The sequence below is a fragment of the Silene latifolia genome, chromosome 1, assembly GCF_048544455.1.
Source record: "Silene latifolia isolate original U9 population chromosome 1, ASM4854445v1, whole genome shotgun sequence".
In the NCBI taxonomy this organism is placed as follows: domain Eukaryota; kingdom Viridiplantae; phylum Streptophyta; class Magnoliopsida; order Caryophyllales; family Caryophyllaceae; genus Silene; species Silene latifolia.
Window position 1 is genome coordinate 89,351,511 of NC_133526.1, and position 23,102 is coordinate 89,374,612.

At 40.6% G+C, this 23,102-nt stretch overlaps 1 protein-coding gene across 1 annotated transcript in view; it reads left to right on the forward strand.

The window, feature by feature from the left end:
• LOC141650143 (inactive protein RESTRICTED TEV MOVEMENT 1-like) overlaps window positions 1-23,102 on the forward strand; it is a 115,321-nt gene extending 92,219 nt beyond the window's left edge. The window contains exons 2-3 of the mRNA XM_074458664.1: window positions 21,860-21,970; window positions 22,052-23,102. Of these exons, the coding sequence (XP_074314765.1) occupies window positions 21,860-21,970; window positions 22,052-22,351 (411 nt within the window). The 3' untranslated portion in view covers window positions 22,352-23,102. The remainder of the gene's footprint in view (window positions 1-21,859; window positions 21,971-22,051) is intronic.

The window sequence follows — 23,102 nt, forward strand, 5'->3', positions numbered from 1 at the left end:
GGTTTTCCGAGGCAATGATAATCATAAGACAATAACAAAACATACTTAAAAGTAAATAATGTTTAAAGTTATTACATACCAACTCCAAAACTGATAAAAAGAAATACTAGACTCTCAGACGGTCTACTGCTAAAACTATCAAAGCTATAAAACATCATCTGACACAGCGGAAAACTCCTAACTGCCACGTTCCCAGCTATCCCATACGCGTCATATCATACCTGCTCAATAACTGCTCACCACCCCCGAATGGATCACCACAGTTTTTAGAACATTAAACGGGGTCAGTACTAATCACACAATTTATATAACCAACAACAACACAAGAAACAAGCGGCTCAAACGGTCACACACACAATCACACCCACTCCAATCAATCTCCGTCACCGACTGTCCACTGGACCAGCCCTGCCAGTGGGGGACCGCAGCCGTTCCCACCTAAGCCCCGCCCATCATACCGAGCGATAACCCTGTCCCATTAATGTGCACATCCCCTCCCGTGACGGGTTCCACGGAGGGCGAAACTAGGTCGTGAAGCCACTCCCGCAAGTGACTCCACTCAGCCGAGAACGCATCTCGAGAACCAGAGACAAACAATCACAACCATTAAACAGCAATAAAACCAACAACCGTCACAATACCCGTATAACAATAATCAACAATCACAAATCATCACCAACACATTATGGGACTAATACTAAGTAGGGAAACCCTACCGGAAAAGCAACACAATCATCAGACGATCTAGCAGCTGTCTCAAAACCTTTTCTCTACGAACCCTTCTCCTATACACATAATCATACAATCACTACCACATCAACATAAACATAGAAAACCCCCAATCCCAAAAATTAGGGTTTAACCAACTTTGACGAAATACTATAAAAACGGTACGTAGATCTTACCCTCGACGCAAAGATCACAACGGTATAAAGAAAGGTAAAATCCGACCTTCCAAGTTCCGGGATTTGCCAACAATGCCGATTGATGCGAAGAACGTAGTTTGATTTCTCTTTTGAAAGTAATTAGGTTGTAAAAGTGTTTAAAGAAAAGTGACGGAAGTAATTATATACTTAATCGCATTATTAACAAAACCCGAGAAATCATCCCCCGTAAACCGGCTACTCGATCGAGTAGCTGAGGTACTCGATCGAGTGCCCCCTTACTCGATCGAGTATCAACGTTACTCGATCGAGTACTCAACAGGTCACCAACTATTTTAAAAACGCAACTCACCCTTACTCGACAGAGTAAGGCCTACTCGATAGAGTACCCAGAGACTCATAAAACCGTAGTATTACAGTTTTCCCTCCTTAAAAAGAACTTCGTCCCCGAAGTTCAACCCATACATAAAAACAACCATACTAACTCGACCAAGACACAACAACATAGCTAAGAACTCAAGAACTCGACCAAAAATAAAACATGAACTCTTAACACCCACTCCACCAACTATGTTTACTTCCACAACATGACTCACGATATCGTATCTACCACATATATATCTCTCACGACACCAACTCCATACATAACCAACTACCATCCTCTAACGCTGCTAGCTCCATAATATCATCCACTATCAAATCCAATATCAAGACACTCATAGACATCAAACGGAATGTTACATTCTACCACCCTTAAAAGGAACTTCGTCCTCGAAGTTTACTCACACCCATAACCTCATCATCCGACTGTCAACACTGGTGAAATATTCTCACACTCCTAAACATCACACTACTACAAGCTCGACCATGGCCTTTTAACAACATCAACCACAAAATATTCAACTTCCTTCTTTATGCTACACCAACACTCTACTGCGAATATACAACCATATGCATAACCATCAAAATCTCTTTTATTGCATCCTACTCCTCTTAAGATAAATGTTACGTCCTCGTAACTCACTAATACTAAATCCTAGCTATATCGTCTCATTATCCTCATCACCACCGCATGTCAAAGATAACCACCTATAATCTAAACACTCGCCATGCATATATCCAAGGCTCTCTTACTTAAACATTTCTCATACCTCAACTCATTCGGCACACCACCTAACCTATACCATAAAACTCGTAGCAAAATCACCATACTAACTCTCCATTATTACTGCAAAACAACATACCTCTCTATGTAAAGCACCTATCTCCCAAAAGCATAACTCACGATCCACACTCGTTACGTATACTCACACTAGATCCTCAAGTTGTTTCTTTCATTACCGCAAAACTCATACACAACTTAACATGACACTAATTCCCCCAACACCCTACACTCACTGTCTCAACAAAGGATTATGAACCACCTGCATCTTTCAGGTCATTACCACACATGTTTTACAAATCACTTGCCATTACCATGTCAACTAAAGCCTTATCTAGAACAAGATCAAAATTACTGTAACAACCACTCACAACCGTGTCTCATCAACAGAATATCACTATACCATGATAACCACGAAAACATATACAACTCTATTTCATATCATACTCTACCCTGATTCCCAAACTTAACTGGTAAGAAACATCAATAACAAAACAACTGTCTATCTGTACAAATTGAAACTCACAGGAAGCAACATCAAACAAAACAACAATCTATGTATAACTGGTATGTACTTTTGAAAACTCGTATCATAATCATCCCGCCTACTCCACCACAACCGGTGACGGCATCGCAACACCGCCACCAACAGCCACACCGCAGGTACGAAAATACCTGCATCACAATACTATGTACCGTGCCCGGATCACCACCTGAGGCACAACAACCACATCGATAGACATCACAACTGCATACAATTCCCATAAACACTGACTCAGAATAACCTCTCAGACAAGAAAAACTTACTCAAATCCACTTTACTAAATCACAACGCAACATATTTTATGAATTAAACAGATAATAACCTCATGAATATCATCCCCTTACCCTATCACAGATTTACATGTATCATGAATACATACAAGTATAACCAGTCATGCCAGATCACTCAAATTATTACCTTTTTAATCATCATTCAATTAGATTAGCGTACCCAACATGCATTACAGAACATTCAAATAACAACTTTATGATAACCACACCATATCACGTCTTGTGAGGTCAAAACCTCACACAAACATTTATATATATATCACAGACCCGTAATCACATACAACCAGTCAATCCTGATCACGTAAGTTACCACCTGATAAAAGTTACCCCTCACCCGAGCTTAACTCGTATACCCCTCATAACATATTCTCCCATTCGCATATCCATCACCCCTTGCCAATTGTAACCATACCATTAATACTCAACTACTAACAACCGCCTCATATAACCACATCTTATACTTTCTCACAACCATACATATCAATCTGGTCTCTACAAAATCAACCTCATTAGAATTGCTACCTTTTTATTATACCACCACCCTTAACCACTAGTCACAAACCATAACACTACCGCTGTCCGGACATCAAACCTCTTACACTCATCTCTAAATATCGCGATTTCTTTCTATCTTTGGTTAACATCCCAGACAACGAACATCGAATCCATCAACAAAATTACCTCAACATTCTTCCCAATACTATCCTTAATTGTATCATCATCTAACTCTCCACCAAAATCTCGTATCGTGCAAATACCCCACCAACTTCATACTCCCTTAATTCCTTGAAACTCATGATTAATCATGTTATCCTGAAACTCCTATATAACCTTTAACTAATATTCTCATGATAATATCATAAATCTCGACGATTCCTTACTTCTATATCACATAACTCTGGTCAACATTTTTCTCAACTTACTTTTATCCTTCTTTTCTCTTTACACTCAACAATACCAATTAATAGTTCAACTCCTTATTCCTTCTAGCTAACTCTTTAGTAATCCAGTTACCCTTTCGTTGTTCCAAAACTCAAATTCCATTATTTTATACCGATATCATCCCACTCTTTCTTACCATGGATCTTCTCTTATTATGCTATCACTCACACTTGCCACTAATCTATCAATAAAATCAACGTTCATTATCCAAACAATTGCATCTCCTTTGTACCTCTCTAGAAATCAGAATTCATTTCATAACGTTAATTACCCAAGGAAATCCCACAATAGTTTCATCTCTTAATAAACCAAATCTCCCAAACTCACTCACTGTCTACAAATCCACCTCGCGACATGTCTCCACAAAGTTCACTATATACTACTCTTCTCACCCCTTTAAACGAACTTTCACTATGCATACTCTTAACCCACACGACTCCTAACCATCTTCCTCCATAATTCTTTACATATCTCAAGTTGCCACTATCCACATCCTTATTCTCAATCCTTTCATTCTCACGTTCCTTAGACTCACATCACCCCTTGCCCATATTTACTTTCTTTTACGTTACTCAACACACAATCATATCACTCATATCATCTCATCTCAGAAAACATGCTCTATGTCTCAATTAAGCCATAACGATCTTCCTTTTCTTTTTCCACTATCTATCACAACCACATATAACTCATGTCCTCCCACCGAACTCATACTCACCACAGGTGCCACTCCTTACATCACAATATTGGGTAACTTACGCATCAAGACCAACATACATGTAAAACAATGCATAAAGAAGCAAAATAACACGTTTGAATTACATGATATGCAACAAAGTCTAAAGATAAGCATATGACCCAAAATAGGGGTCACTAGATCGAGTACATGCCACTCGATCGAGTAAATGACTTACTCGATCGAGTAGGTGAATGTCAGAGACGTATATAAAATTTTTATCAGGGTTACTCGATCGAGTAAGGGGGTACTCGATCGAGTAGGGGCCACTCGATCGAGTACCCTACACATTTCTCAGCACTGTCCAGTTTTCGTAAAACGGTCATAACTCACTCATTTCTTGTCATTTTGGGCGTGTGACCTATCGTTAGAATTGTAAAAGTACAAGCTATCACCTCCAATTGGAATCACATCAAAATCATTTATGCATCTCAAGTTATAACAGTTTAAAGACAACCTCTTTATAATCGAAAAACTCAACTGCTTGATTTTTACTTCCAGACGACTTAAACAACAACAAGGTAGACAAAAACAACTCAGTACTCATAAAACCAGTATTGCTAATCACATGTTACTATCTTCAAAAGTCAAGCAACAACATCCATCATGCACATATATTATATAAATTATTAATCATGTACTAACCGCAGGCTTTAATTTTATAACGTTTCGTAACACAAAACATTCTCATACATTACAAATCCTATTTCCATGTCACTAACGCAACAATATTATAAATCCACTTCATCATCTAAACATATTAATATTCACAAAATCCATATTCTCATGCAATTGACACTCCATCTTTTCCAATCAGTTCATCTATTTCAACCACATTCTTCATCTACAAGTGCATATGATACCACAGTAGACAATTATATGAACTTATTATCTAACTTTACGCAAACAGAATTATGTAAAATCATATCAAATCCCCTAATCACAAGTTACTAGTATGTACACATTATAAATCATTCATCTGCAACATCATTATTCATCACATATTATCACATATGAACTACTTCCTTTTTTTCCACCACATCATTCGTCATTCTCACATACTTTTCCAACTATTCCAATCAACATGGTAAACCAACTATCATCCAACGTGCTTTCAACCAACAACATACAAAATCACACTTATTCATGCCACATATCACTATATTGGTACACAATTCACAAAATAAACACATAGCGATCCCGACTCATATCCCATGGCGACCGGTTCAAAATTGTAGGGCGAGTTCGCGACTTTAGGACGTCTCCTAAGTCTTTGCATTAGCTCCTACAACTTCTACCCCGGGTTCATTTTATTTGACTCCCTATATTCATTGGATTCATTAGTTACAGGTTTCAGGATCGTCGCTCTGATACCATTTTGTAACACCCCCATACTCCAAGTGCCTTACCAGGACCACTTAAGGCATGGAAGTGCTACCATCTCGGTTTTCCGAGGCAATGATAATCATAAGACAATAACGAAACATACTTAAAAGTAAATAATGTTTAAAGTGATTACATACCAACTCCAAAATTGATAAAAAGAAATACAAGACTCTCGGACGGTCTCTTTTTAAAACTATCAAAGCTATAAAACATCGTCGACACAAATGAAGACTCCTAACTGCCACGTGATGACTCATCCCAGCTATCCCATACGCGTCATATCATACCTGCTCAATAACTGCTCACCACCCCCGAATGGATCACCACATTTTTTAAACATTAAACGGGACCAGTACTAATCACACAATTTATATAACCAACAACACAGAAAAAAAGCAGCTCAAACGGTCACACACACAATCACACCCACTCTAATCAATCTCCGTCACCGACTGTCCACTGGACCAGCCCTGCCAGTGGGGGACCGCAGCCGTTCCCACCTAAGCCCCGCTCATCATACCGAGCGAAAACCCTGTCCCATTAATGTGCACATCCCCTCCCGTGGCGGGTTCAACGGAGGGCGAAACTAGGTCGTGAAGCCACTCCCGCAAGTGACTCCACTCAGCCGAGAACGCATCTCGAGAACCAGAGACAAACAATCACAACCATTAAACAGCAATCAAACCAACAACCGTCACAATACTCGTATAACAATAATCAACAATCACAAATCATCACCAACACATTATGGGACTAATACTGAGTAGGGAAATCCTACCTGGAAAGCAACACAATCATCAGACGATCTAGCAGCTGTCTCAAAAACTTTTCTCTACGAACCCTTCTCCTATACACATAATCATACAATCACTATCACATCAACATAAACATAGAAAACCCCCAAACCCAAAAATTAGGGTTTAACCAACTTTAAAGAAATACTATAAAAACGGTACGTAGATCTTACCCTCGACGCAAGGATCACAACGGTATAAAGAAAGGTAAAATCCGACCTTCCAACCTCCGGGATTTGCCAACAATGCGATTGATGCGAAGAACGTAGTTTGATTTCTCTTTTGAAAGTAATTAAGTTGTAAAAGTGTTTAAAGAAAAGTGACGGAAGTAATTATATACTTAATCGCATTATTAACAAAACCCGAGAAATCATTCCCCGTAAACCGGCTACTCGATCGAGTAGCTTAGGTACTCGATCGAGTGCCCCCTTACTCGATCGAGTATCAACGTTACTCGATCGAGTACCCAAAAAGTCACCAACTATTTTAAAAACGCAACTCACCCTTACTCGACAGAGTAAGGCCTACTCGATAGAGTACCCAGAGACTCATAAAACCGTAGTATTACAGTCTTCCCTCCTTAAAAAGAACTTCGTCCCCGAAGTTCAACCCATGCATAAAAACAACCATACTAACTCGACCAAGACACAACAACATAGCTAAGAACTCAAGAACTCGACCAAACATAAAACATGAACTCTTAACACCCACTCCACCAACTATGTTTACTTCCACAACATAACTCACGATATCGTATCTACCACATATATATCTCTCACGACACCAACTCCATACATAACCAACTACCATCCTCTAACGCTGCTAGCTCCATAATATCATCCACTATCAAATCCAATATCAAGACACTCATAGACATCAAACGGAATGTTACATTCTACCACCCTTAAAAGAAACTTCGTCCTCGAAGTTTACTCACACTCATAACCTCATCATCCAACTGTCAACACTAGTGAAATATTCTCACACTCCTAAACATCACACTACTACAAGCTCGACCATGGCCTTTTAACATCATCAACCACAAAATATTCAACTTCCTTCTTTATGCTACACCAACACTCTCTTTAAATATACCACCATATGCACAACCATCAAAATCTCTTTTATCGCATCCTACTCCTCTTAAGATAAATGTTACGTCCTCGTAACTCACTAATACTAAATCCTAGCTATATCGTCTCATTATCCTCATCACCACCGCATGTCAAAGATAACCACCTATAATCTAAACACTCGTCATGCATATATCCAAGGCTCTCTTACTTAAACATTTCTCATACCTCAACTCATTCGGCACACCACCTAACCTATACCATAAAACTCGTAGCAAAATCACCATACTAACTCTCCATTATTACTGCAAAACAACATACCTCTCTATGTAAAGCACCTATCTCCCAAAAGCATAACTCACGATCCACACTCGTTACGTATACTCACACTAGATCCTCAAGTTGTTTCTTTCATTACCGCAAAACTCATACACAACTTAACATGACACTAATTCCCCCAACACCCTACACTCACTGTCTCAACAAAGGATTATTAACCACTTTCATCTTTCAGGTCATTACCACACATGTTTTACGAATCACTTGTCATTACCATGTCAACTAAAGCCTTATCTAGAACAAGATCAAAATTACTGTAACAACCTCTCACAACCGTGTCTCATCAACAGAATATCACTATACCATGACAACAACGAAAACATATACAACTCTATTTCATATCATACTCTACCCTGATTCCCAAACTTAACTGGTAAGAAACATCAATAACAAAACAACTCGTCTATCTCGTACAAAACCGAAACTCACAGGAAGCAACATTAAACAAAACAACAATCTATGTATGACTGGTATGTACTTTTGAAAAATCGTATCATAATCATCCCGCCTACTCCACCACAACAGGTGACGGCATCGCAACACCGCCACCAACAGCCACACCGCAGTACGAAAATACTCGCATCACAATACTATGTACCGTGCCCGGATCACCAGTCGAGGCACAACAACCACATCGATAGACATCACAACTGCATACAATTCCCATAAACACTGACTCAGAATAATTTCTCAGACAAGAAAAACTTACTCAAATCCACTTTACTAAATCACAACGCAACATATTTTATGAATTAAACAGATAATAACCTCATGAATATCATCCCCTTACCATATCACAGATTTACATGTATCATGAATACATACAAGTATAACCAGTCATGCCAGATCACTCAAATTATTACCTTTTTAATCATCATTCAATTAGATTAGCGTACCCAACATGCATTACAGAACATTCAAATAACAACTTTATGATAACCACACCATATCACGTCTTGTGAGGTCAAAACCTCACACAAACATTTATATATATATCACAGACCCGTAATCACATACAACCAGTCAATCCTGATCACGTAAGTTACCACCTGATAAAAGTTACCCCTCACCCGAGCTTAACTCGTATACCCCTCATAACATATTCTCCCATTCGCATATCCATCACCCCCTGCCAATTGTAACCATACCATTAATACTCAACTACTAACAACCGCCTCATATAAACACATCTTATACTTTCTCACAACCATACATATCAATCTGGTCTCTACAAAATCAACCTCATTAGAATTGCTACCTTTCTATTATACCACCACCCATAACCACTAGTCACAAACCATAACACTACCGCTGTCTGGACATCAAACCTCTTACACTCATCTCTAAATATCGCGATTTCATTCTATCTTTGGATAACATCCCAGACAACGAACACCGAATCCATCAACAAAATTACCTCAACATTCTTTCCAATACTATCCTTAATTGTATCATCATCTAACTCTCCACCTGTAATACTCCGTATTTATGAGTCTTTGGTTACTCTATCGAGTAGGCCTTACTCTGTCGAGTAAGGGTAAGTTGCATTTTAAAATAGTTTCTGACCTGTTGGGTACTCGATCGAGTAGCTAGGATACTCGATCGAGTAAGGGGGTACTCGATCGAGTACCTTAGATACTCGATCGAGTAGCCGGTTTTACGGGGAGTTTTCTCGGGTTTTGTTAATTATGCGATTAAGATATATATAACCTTTTCCGTCATCATTCTAAACACTTTTGCAAAACCTAATTTACTGTTTAAGAGAGAAAGCAAGTACGTTCATCATCTTAATCGCATTGTTAGCAATTCCCGGAGTTTGGAAAGTCGGTTTTCATCGTTTGATATACCGTTGAGATCCTTGCGTCGAGGGTAAGATCTATGTACCCTTTTTGTTGTCTTTCCTTTCAGTTGGTTAAACCCTAATCTAGGGATTTGGGGGTTTTTGAGTAGTTTGTGATTTGGTAGCATTTGTATGTTGTATGATAGGAGGAGGTTTCGTAGAAGAAGCTTTTTGAGACAGCTGTAGAGACCGTCTGATAGTTGTGCTTTCCAGGTAGGATTTCCTACTCAGTATTAGTCCCATAATGGGATGATTGTTGATGTGTTGAGATTGTTTGTTTGATATAGTAATTGTATTGTGACGGCTGTGGTTGGGATTGTGATTGATTGTTCTCTGGTTCTCGAAATGCGTTCTTGGCTGAGTGGAGTCACTTGCGGGAGTGGCTTCACGCCCTAGTTTCGCCCTTCGTGGAACCCGCCACGGAAGAGGATGTGCACATTAATGGACAGGGTTATCGCTCGATATGATGAGCGGGATTTAGGTGGAACGGCTGCGGTCCCCCAATGGCAGGGCTGGTCCAGTGGACAGTCGGTATTGAGACTGTTGGATTGGTGTGGATATATGTGTGTGTGTGACGGTTAAGCTGTCTGTTTATCTTATTGTTGATATATTGAGTTGTGTGATTAGCAGTGACCCCGGTTGTTGTTTTGTACACCTGCGGTGATCTATTCGGGGAAGGTGAGCAGTAATTGAGCAGGTTTGAGTTGAGTACTGGGATAGCTGGGAGGTGCCACCGTATGACGATAGAAATCTTCCGCTGTAGTCTATTAGTTTATGACATTTCAGTATTTCAGTAGACAGTTGATTTTAAGAACTTGTACCCGTATTTTGGGATTTGGTTTCAGCTGTACTTTTCACTAAAGTTATATCATTTAAGTTGTTTCTTTATTGTCTTATGAATATAATGCCTCGGGTAACCGAGATTGTAATATCTTCATACCTGAGTGGTCCTGGTAAGGCACTTGGAGTATGGGGGTGTTACAAATGGTATCAGAGCGACGATCCTGAAACCTGTAACCAATGAACCTAATGAACATAGGGAGTCAATTAAAATGAACCCGGGGTAAAAGTTGTAGGAGCTAATGCAAAGGCTTGGGAGACGTCCTAAAGTCGCGAACTTGCCCTACAATTTTGAACCGGTCACATGGGGGTGTGTCAAGGTAGTATGCGTTGTTCGGTTAGCTTGTGTATGAATGTGATGAAGTGTGTGTAATTGTTGGATGTTTGAAGTAGAAAGTTGAGAATGTGAAAGAAAGGTTGATGATATATGTAGAACTGTTGTTGGAATGAGGAACATGATGAATGTTTACAATGTGGCGTTTAATAACATGATATAATGATTTCATGAATCGTATGAAAAGATGCGTAGCATTGTATGTTTAGTTATGTTATAACGTTGGTTTTATAAAGTTTTTTTTAGCATGTTAGCATATGATATAGCATGCGGGTAGCGTTTCTGAGTTAGCATGACTCGATCGAGTTGGACTGACTTGATCGGGTGGGTTTTTGATGATTTTGAGTCTAGAATCGTGTTTTTGGGCACTCGATCGAGTACCTCGGGCACTCGATCGAGTAGGGGGTCACTCGATCGAGTAGCCTAGCTACTCGGTCGAGTATGTTAGAGATCAGAAGGTCTGTTTGGGGTCTGATGTTGGGACACTCGATCGAGTATGGTGGGCACTCGATCGAGTAGCCCGTTACTCGATCGAGTATGTTTGGGAACTCGATCGAGTAGGTTCTGGGCAGCGTGTTTTCTTGTTTTGAGGTTTTGGCGCGTATGTTTATATCCACCCCTTTTCCCTTATAGTTTCAAGATGCCGCCCAAGAAGAATGCGTTGTATGCGAGAGCTGAGCTTATGACCATGGATGACATCGTTAAGATGTTAGAGCACCAGGATGCTCTTACTGAGGCTTTAAAGACTGTGGGGAAAGATTAGGATAAGGGTAAGGAGAAGGAGGTTGATCAGTCTAAAATCAGCCTCTATATAGCGAGGTTTAACCCGAAAGAGTACAAGGGAGTTGGGGAGCCTAACCTTCTTGATAGTTGGCTTAGAGAGATGGAGAACATATTAGATTTGGTTCACTGTCCTGATGAGATGAGGGTGGAACAAGCTGCGTTCTATCTGAGGGAGGCAGTTGGCAAGTGGTGGGATACAGTGAAAGTGAGTGCTAAGGAGATATATACAAACTAAGGTTTACTTGCTATACCTTGGGAGGAGTTTCGTAGGGCTGTGAGAAAGGAGTTCGTACCGGAGCATGTGAGGAGTAAGTTGAGAGAAGAGTTTGACAGTTTTAAGATGACCGCTGAGATGTCTGTGGCCGAGTACTACAGCGATTCAATGAGAAGTCTAGGTATCTTTGAGGATATGGGTTTGAATGAGGAGAATCAAGGCGAGGTTTGAGAGGGGGTTGACCCCTAAGATTATGGATAAGTTACCCGTGGGAGTCCTTACTGATGTTAAGGAAGCTTATGAGAGGGCTGGGAGAGCTGAGAGGTTGGTGGAGATGGCTCAGGAGAGGTTAGGTGGCGAGAAAAGAAAGTCTGAGAGCGAGGGTGGTGGCCAATCTAATCACAAGAAAGGCAACCATAATCAGTCTAAAGGGTTTTCTTCTGGGTCAGGGTTCAGTGCTGGGGCTTCCTTTGGGCGTGGCCGTGGAGGTGGTAGTGGTAGTTGGGGAGTGACTGCTTGATTGTGGTGGTGTAGGCCACAAGAGACATGAGTGCACAAGTGCACCGGGAACTTTCCAGAGACCTGCGTAGAGCTACGCGAGCAATAGACCGGCTGGATCGTGAGCAAACCGGGGAAGTCAGAGCTATCAGAGTGGAGGTAACCGCAACGTCGGTAATTCTTATCAGAAACCACCGACGAACAACAAAAACAATCAAGGGTCGGGTGCTAAGCCGACCACTTTAGCCAGTACTGTCCAGGGAGGTGGACAGAAGACCAGTGGAAAGCTATTCATGATGGAGAAGAAAGCAGCTGAGGAGGATGCACACGTTATCACTGGTACTTTCCTTGTTAATGGTATTCATACCTTTGTTTTGTTTGATTCGAGGGCTTCTCAGTCGTTTGTATCTTCAAGTCATGTTAAACGGTTGGGTTTGAGAGTGTATGAGTCTGTTAGTGAGCAAGTTTTTATACCTTCGGGTGAGTCTGTAGCATGTGGGAGGTTGTTTAGAGATGTATCTATGATAGTTGGGCAAGTTGATCTACCTGTAGACTTGCTAGAGTTTCCTTTGACGGTTTTGAGATGATAGTCGGGATGGATTGGTTAGGAAAGTATAAAGCTAAGATAGACTGTCATCAAAAGAAAGTGTCTTTAAGAGGTCCTAAGGGTGTTAGTGTGTCTTATCGTGGGTTTCTAGTCAAACCCAAAGTTAAGTTGATTGCAGCTGTCACCTTGAAGTCTTATCTGAGGAAGGGATGTCCTTTGATCTTGTGCCATGTGAGAGATGACCGGATAGAGAGTCCGACAGTTGACCAGATACCAGTGGTAGGAGAGGTTGCAGATGTTTTTCCAGAGGAGATTCCGGGGTTGCCACCGAAGAGGGAGATAGATTTCACCGTTGAGTTGAAACCGGGGACGGGGCCAATCTCTAAGGCACCGTACCGGATGGGTCCTAAGGAGATGGAGGAGCTCAGGAAGCAGTTAGATGATCTGATAGAGAAGGGATACATTAGACCTAGTGTATCGCCGTGGGGAGCACCAGTTCTTTTCGTGAAGAAGAAAGATGGGAGTTTGAGGTTGTGTATAGATTACAGGGAGCTGAACCGAGTGACGGTGAAGAACAAGTATCCTTTGCCAAGGATAGATGACCTGTTTGATCAGTTGAGTGGTGCATCGGTCTTTTCCAAGATTGATTTGAGGTCGGGGTACCATCAGGTGAAGATTAGAGAGGTGGACAAACCAAAGACAGCTTTCACGTCGAGGTATGGCCATTATGAGTATGTAGTGATGCCGTTTGGGTTATCTAATGCACCGGCTGTGTTTATGGATTTGATGAACAGAATCTTGACGCTTTTTTGGACCAGTTTGTGGTGGTATTTATCGATGACATCTTAGTCTACTCTAAGACTAAGGAGGAGCATGAGGAGCATCCGAGGATCGTGTTGCAAACTTTGAGGGAGCATGAGTTGTATGCTAAGCTGTCCAAGTGTGAGTTCTGGTTAGAGAAAGATGCTTTTCTGGGGCATGTGATCTCTAAAGAGGGAGTGGCTGTGGATCCGGCGAAGATTGAGGCAGTGACAAAGTGGGAAGCACCAAAGAATGTTGCTGAGATTACGAGTTTCTTGGGTTTAGCTGGATACTACAGACGGTTCGTGAAAGATTTCTCCAAGATAGCTAGACCTATGACAGCGTTGATGAGGAAAGAGAAAAGGTTTCGTTGGGATGAGAGTTGTGAGACGGCGTTCCAAACATTAAAGGAGCGTTTGACCACAGCTCCTATCTTAGCATTGCCTGAAGGGATTGAGAACTTTGAGGTTTATACAGATGCCTCAAAGAATGGGTTGGGATGTGTGTTGATGCAGAATGGTAAAGTGATTGCCTATGCTTCTAGGCAATTGAAGCCTTATGAGGAGAACTACCCTACTCATGATCTGGAGTTGGGTGCAGTGGTGTTTGCTCTCAAGATATGGAGACATTACCTTTATGGAGCAATCTTTAAGGTATTTTCTGATCACAAGAGTCTCAAGTACATCTTTACTCAAAAGGAGTTGAACATGAGACAAAGGAGGTGGATGGAGCTGATTGGCGATTATGACATGGAAATTATCTACCATGAAGGGAAGGCCAATGTAGTTGCTGATGCTTTGAGTAGGAAGAGTGTACATTCTCTGTGTACAGCTCTATCTTTGATGAGGCTGAGAGATGAGGTAGCGAGGTTTGGGATACATATGATGCAGAAAGGAGATGCCATGGGTGATATGACAATGCAGCTTGAGTTTTATGATGACATTCGGGGTAAACAGGCTTTGGATCCTAAGATGGTTGAGTTGAGAGCTGGAGTAGAGAAAGGGACAGTGTCTCGATTCTCCATTCACACAGATTGTAGTTTGAGGTTCGATGGTAGGTGGTGTGTCCCTAATGATGAGGAGTTGAAAAAGACAATCATGACATAGGCGCATTGTACACCATATTCAGTACATCCAGGTGGTGACAAGCTATACAAGGATTTGAAGAAAACGTTTTGGTGGCCTGGGATGAAGAAAGAAACAACAGAGTTTGTGGCCCGTTGTTTGACATGCCAGAGAGTTAAAGGGGAACAGCGACGACCACAGGGTAAGATTAAGTCTTTAGAGGTACCTGAGTGGAAGTGGGAATCCATTTCTATGGATTTTATCGTGGGTTTGCCAAAGAGTCAACAAGGTAACAACATGATTTGGGTAATAGTGGATCGACTGACCAAGTCAGCTCACTTTGTTCCAATGAAAGATACATGGACTAAAGCACAATTGGCTATGGCCTATCGAAAGAACGTGCTTAAGTTACATGGAGTCCCTAAGGACATAGTGTCTGACAGAGATGCGAGATTTATATCAAGGTTTTGGAAAGAGTTGCAGGAATCGTTGGGAACAACTTTGAAGATGAGTACAGCATTTCATCCTGCGACAGACGGACAGACTGAGAGAACAATCAAGACTCTTGAGGATATGTTGCGAGCTTGTGTGATGGATTTTGGTGGTAGCTGGGAACAGAGGCTGGACTTGATAGAATTTTCTTACAATAACAGCTATCACACTAGTATTGGTATGGCACCGTTTGAGGCTTTGTATGGGAGGAGATGTAGGAGTCCGATTTGTTGGGACGATAGTGCTGAGGCAGTGGTTTTAGGACCAGAGATGGTGCATGAGATGGTAGAACAGATTAAGATAATCAGGGAACGGATGAGAGCAGCTCAGGATAGGCAAAAGAGTTATGCAGATCTACATCGCCGGGACATAGAGTTTCAAGTTGGTGATAAGGTTCTTTTGAAAGTGTCTCCTATGCGTGGGGTTATGAGATTTGGGAAGAAGGGCAAGCTAAGTCAGAAGTTCATTGGGCCGTATGAGATCTTAGAGAGAGTTGGGGAAGTTGCATATCGTCTGGCTTTACCAGCTGCACTAGAGAGAGTGCATAATGTGTTTCATGTATCGCAGCTGCGGAAGTATGTGAGTGACCCGTCACATGTGTTAGAGGCAGAGAGCTTAGAACTAGATGAGTCCTTATCATATCTTGAGGTGCCTAAGCAGATTCTTGACCGAAAGGTTAAGAAGACTAGGAGTGGTGAGACAGTTTTGCTTAAGATCCTTTGATCTAACCACGAGACCGAGGAAGCTACATGGGAGCCAGAGGAAGCTATGAAAGAGCGTTACCCTTTTCTTTTTGATCAGGTATGTATGGTTACGGGGACGTAACCTTGTTTCTTTTAGGGGGGGTAGGAGATGATCGCGAACAGTTTTTAAGAGTTTTATACCCTTTTTGTATGTTGCGTCGGTATGTTTGTCGGGATGAGTTGGGTTAGTAACATGTTTTATGTTGAATTTTGTTTTGGTTGTTGAGTCGGGAGTGTGGTCGTAATACCTTTGTTTAGTAGTGGTTTGAACTTCGGGGACGAAGTTCTTTTTAAGGAGGGAAGACTGTAATACTCCGTATTTATGAGTCTTTGGGTACTCTATCGAGTAGGCCTTACTCTGTCGAGTAAGGGTAAGTTGCGTTTTAAAATAGTTTCTGACCTGTTGGGTACTCGATCGAGTAGCTAGGATACTCGATCGAGTAAGGGGGTACTCGATCGAGTACCTTAGATAATCGATCGAGTAGCCGGTTTTACGGGGAGTTTTCTCGGGTTTTGTTAATTATGCGATTAAGATATATAACCTTTTCCGTCATCATTCTAAACACTTTTGCAAAACCTAATTTACTGTTTAAGAGAGAAAGCAAGTACGTTCATCATCTTAATCGCATTGTTAGCAATTCCCGGAGTTTGGAAGGTCGGTTTTCATCGTTTGATATACCGTTGAGATCCTTGCGTCGAGGGTAAGATCTATGTACCCTTTTTGTTGTCTTTCCTTTCAGTTGGTTAAACCCTAATCTAGGGATTTGGGGGTTTTTGAGTAGTTTGTGATTTGGTAGCATTTGTATGTTGTATGGTAGGAGGAGGTTTCGTAGAAGAAGCTTTTTGAGACAGCTGTAGAGACCGTCTGATAGTTGTGCTTTCCAGGTAGGATTTCCTACTCAGTATTAGTCCCATAATGGGATGATTGTTGATGTGTTGAGATTGTTTGTTTGATATAGTAATTGTATTGTGACGGCTGTGGTTGGGATTGTGATTGATTGTTCTCTGGTTCTCGAGATGCGTTCTCGGCTGAGTGGAGTCACTTGCGAGAGTGGCTTCACGCCCTAGTTTCGCCCTTCGTGGAACCCGCCACGGAAGGGGATGTGCACATTAATGGACACGGTTATCGCTCGATATGATGAGCGGGGCTTAGGTGGGAACGGCTGCGGTCCCCCACTGGCAGGGCTGGTCCAGTGGACAGTCGGTATTGAGACTGTTGGATTGGTGTGGATATATGTGTGTGTGTGACGGTTAAGCTGTCTGTTTATCTTATTGTTGATATATTGAGTTGTGTGATTAGTACTGACCCCGGTTGTTGTTTTGTAAACCTGCGGTGATCCATTCGGGGATGGTGAGCAGTAATTGAGCAGGTTTGAGTTGAGTACTGGGATAGCTGGGAGGTGCCACCGTCTGACGATAGAAGTCTTCCGCTGTAGTCTATTAGTTTATGACATTTCAGTATTTCAGTAGACAGTTGATTTTAAGAACTTGTACCCGTATTTTGGGATTTGGTTTCAGCTGTACTTTTCACTAAAGTTATATCATTTAAGTTGTTTCTTTATTGTCTTATGAATATCATGCCTCGGGTAATCGAGATGGTAATATCTTCATACCTGAGTGGTCCTGGTAAGGCACTTGGAGTATGGGGGTGTTACACCACCAAAATCTCGTATCGTGCAAATACCCCACCAACTTCATACTCCCTTAATTCCTCGAAACTCATGATTAATCATGTTGTCCTGAAACTCCTATATAACCCTTAACTAATATCCTCATGATAATATCATAAATCTCGACGATTCCTTACTTCTATATCACATAACTCTGGTCATAATTTTTCTCAGCTTACTTTTATCCTTCTTTTCTCTTTACACTCAACAATACCAATTAATAGTTCAACTCCTTATTCCTTCTAGCTAACTCTTTAGTAATCCAGTTACCCTTTCGTTGTTCCAAAACTCAAATTCCATTATTTTATACCGATATCATCCCATTCTTTCTTACCATGGATCTTCTCTTATTATGCTATCACTCACACTTGCCACTAATCTATCAATAAAATCAACGTTCACTGTCCAAACAATTGCATCTCCTTTGTACCTCTCTAGAAATCAGAATTCATTTCATATCGTTAATTACCCAAGGAAATCCCACAGTAGTTTCATCTCTTAATAAACCAAATCTCCCAAACTCACTCACTGTCTACAAATCCACCTTGCGACATGTCTCCACAAAGTTCACTATATATTACTCTTCTCACCCCTTTAAACGAACTTTCACTATGCATACTCCTAACCCACACGACTCCTAACCATCTTCCTCCATAATTCTTTACACATCTCAAGTTGCCACTATCCACATCCTTACTCTCAATCCTTTCATTCTCACGTTCCTTAGACTCACATCACCCATTGCCCATATTTACTTACTTTTACGTTACTCAACACACAATCATATCACTCATCTCATCTCATCTCAGAAAACATGCTCTATGTCTCAGTTAAGCCATAACGATCTTCCTTTTCTTTTTCCACTATCTATCACAACCACATATAACTCATGTCCTCTCACCGAACTCATACTCACCACAGGTGCCACTCCTTACATCACAATATTGGGTAACTTACGAATCAAGACCAACATACATATAAAACAATGCATAAAGAAGCAAAATAACACGTTTGAATTAAACATGATATGCAACAAAGTCTAAAGATAAGCATATGACCCAAAATAGGGGTCACTAGATCGAGTACAGGCCACTCGATCAAGTAAATGACTTACTCGATCGAGTAGGTGAAAGTCAGAGACGTATATAAAATTTTTATCAGGGTTACTCGATCGAGTAAGGGGGTACTCGATCGAGTACCAAGATGCACTCGATCGAGTAGGCGCCACTCGATCGAGTACCCTACGCATTTCTCAGCACTGTCCAGTTTTTGTAAAACGGTCATAACTCACTCATTTCTTGGTCATTTTGGGCGTGTGACCTATCGTTAGAATCGTAAAAGAACAAGATATCACCTCCAATTGGAATCACATCAAAAGCATTTATGAATCTCAAGTTATAACAGTTGAAAGACAACCTCTTTATAATCGAAAAACTCAACTACTTGATTTTTACTTCCAGACGACTTAAACAACAACAAGGTAGACAAAAACAACTCAGTACTCATAAAACCAGTATTGCTAATCACATGTTACTATCTTCAAAAGTCAAGCAACAACATCCATCATGCACATATATTATTTAACTTATTAATCATGTACTAACCGCATGCTTTAATTTTATAACTTTTCGTAACACAAAACATTCTCATACATTACAAATCCTATTTCCATGTCACTAACGCAACAATATTATAAATCCACTTTATCATCTAAACATATTCATATTCACAAAATCCATATTCTCATGCAATTGACACTCCATCTTTTCCAATCAGTTCATCTATTTCAACCACATTCTTCATCTACAAATGCATATGATACCACAGTAGACAATTATATGAACTTATTATCTAACTTTACGCAAACAGAATTATGTAAAATCATATCAAATCCCCTAATCACAAGTTACTAGTATGTACACATTATAAATCATTCATCCTGCAACATCATTATTCATCACATATTATCACATATGAACTACTTCCTTTTTTTCCACCACATCATTCGTCATTCTCACATACTTTTCCAACTATTCCAATCAACATGGTAAACCAACTATCATCCAACGTGCTTTCAACCAATAACATACAAAATCACACTTATTCATGCCACACATCACTATATTAGTACACAATTCAGAAAATAAACACATAGCGATCCCGACTCATATCCTATGGTGACCGGTTCAAAATTGTAGGGCGAGTTCGCGACTTTAGGACGTCTCCCAAGTCTTTGCAATAGCTCCTACAACTTCTACCCCGGGTTCATTTTATTTGACTCCCTATATTCATTGGATTCATTGGTTACAGGTTTCAGGATCGTCGCTCTGATACCATTTTGTAACACCCCCATACTCCAAGTGCCTTACCAGGACCACTTAAGGCATGGAAGTGCTACCATCTCGGTTTTCCGAGGCAATGATAAACATTAGACAATAACGAAACATACTTAAAAGTAAATAATGTTTAAAGTGATTACATACCAACTCCAAAACTGATAAAAAGAAATACAAGACTCTCAGACGGTCTACTGCTAAAACTATCAAAGCTATAAAACATCGTCGACACGAAATGGAAGACTCCTAATCGCCACGTGATGACTCATCCCGGCTATCCCATACGCGTCATATCATACCCGCTCAATAATCGGTCACCACCCCGAATGGATCACTACGATTTTAAAACATTTAACGGGGTCGATACTAATCACACAATTTATATAACCAACAACACAAGAAACAAGCGGCTCAAACGGTCACACACACAATCACACCCACTCCAATCAATCTCCGTCACCGATCGTCCACTGGACCAGCCACGCTGGGGGACCGCAGCCGTTCCCACCTAAGCCCCGCTCATCATACCGAGCGATAACCATGTCCCATTAATGTGCACATCCCCTCCCGTGGCGGGTTCCATGGAGGGCGAAACTAGGGCGTGAAACCACTCCCGCAAGTGACTCCACTCAGTCGAGAACGCATCTCGAGAACCAGAGACAAACAATCACAACCATTAAACAGCAATCAAACCAACAACCGTCACAATACTCGTATAACAATAATCAACAATCACAAATCATCACCAACACATTATGGGATCGAATACGAGTAGGAAACCCTACCGGAAAGCAACACAATCATCGACGATCTAGCAAAATGTCTCAAAACCTTTTCTCTACGAACCCTTCTCCTATACACATAATCATACAATCACTACCACATCAACATAAACATAGAAAACCCCCAATCCCAAAAATTAGGGTTTAACCAACTTTGACGAAATACTATAAAAATGGTACGTAGATCTTACCCTCGACGCAAAGATCACAACGGTATACAGAAAGGTAAAATCCGACCTTCCAAGCTCCGGGATTTGCCAACAATGCGATTGATGCGAAGAACGTAGTTTGATTTCTCTTTTGAAAGTAATTAGGTTGTAAAAGTGTTTAAAGAAAAGTGACGGAAGTAATTATATACTTAATCGCATTATTAACAAAACCCGAGAAATCATCCCCCGTAAACCGGCTACTCGATCGAGTAGCTGAGGTACTCGATCGAGTGCCCCCTTACTCGATCGAGTATCAACGTTACTCGATCGAGTACCCAACAGGTCAGAAACTATTTTAAAAACGCAACTCACCCTTACTCGACAGAGTAAGGCCTACTCGATAGAGTACCCAGAGACTCATAAAACCGTAGTATTACAATATATATATATATATATATATATATATATATATATATATATATATATATATATATATATATATATATATATATATATATATATATAGGCGGGATCTCGTGTGTTTGGTTCTTATGGTGAGTTGTGAGTTTGGAAATCAAGACCATTAAATAAAAAGAATAAAAGGGCTGAGATTTAGTCTCCCAACCGTCGTATAAATTCATTACAATTTCAGTATCTTGAAGATGGCAAGATGAAACTTTTTCCTGTTTACGGCGACGGAAGTTTTGCCGGAAGCTACTTTCAGACGGTCCATATATAACCCTCTTTCTTTTTTACGCCTTCAATCTTACTTTAGCTTTAATTTGACGGAAATTCTTAAATATTACAGGTTGAGTTTAGCGACCCAAAAGAATACATTATTGGATTAAAAGGAGCAACCACGGGTTCCCCCTATTATGGTTTGAGTAATTTGACATTTGAAACAAATTATCGAACGTATGGACCTTTTGGATGTGGTGTAGACGAACATGCGAATTTTAATTTTCGATTTGGGCCTGAAAATCATTTTGCTGGATTTTATGGCACTTTTAACTCTAATAAGCTCTCATCTATTGGCGTTTATGTCCGCCGAAGTTCTGAAAAATTGGTTAAATTGAGTTCCGTCAAAGCAGAAGACGGAGGCAACTGAGTTTGCTTAATGATGAGGTGAGAGAAGACAGAGGTATGGTGGTTAATGGTGATGACTGAGATGCTGCGAGATGCAAGGCACGCTGCTGCCATGAACTTCAGCAGGTTGGTGCTGGTAGCTGGACGATGGCCTGAACTCGTGTTTGTCGAATCGCTGCTCATTTTGTGTTGAATCGAGGGATTGGTAATTGGTAATTATTGTATTCAACTTTGGAAATCTATTTTTAAGTTTCAATTTTCGTAGCTGCATAATTCAATTGAGCTTCATTCGAACTATATTATTGATGAAAGCTCTTGAATTTGTGTGTAATGTAATGGTTTTCATCCGAACATCGGTTGTCGGAAATAAAATCGCCAGAAAATGTCAAAAATTGTAGCGAAGGACTCGCTTTCATGGTCACTGTTTTCGAATTCGGGTTTGCTTTTGATTGGACGAAATGTTGATTAGGGGATCCCTTATGCATCACAAAATCTGAAAGATTGCGGCGGGTTTGGTTTTCATCTGCTCATTTTCATTTGAGCCGAGTTGGGTTGAATAAAAGGATCACTGTCATTCTCAACATTTTGTACTCGAGTTTCTATTAAACTAAACAGTCCAGCTGTGGTTCGCATCATCTTAGTCATTTGACGTCGTCAGGTGTTAAAACGAAGAGAATAGGTAGGTATGTTAGTTATCATGTTCGAATCATTGTTAACTGGAATTTAAGAGGTAAATAGAATTTCACGTTTGCCTTCATGCAAATCGTTGTTTA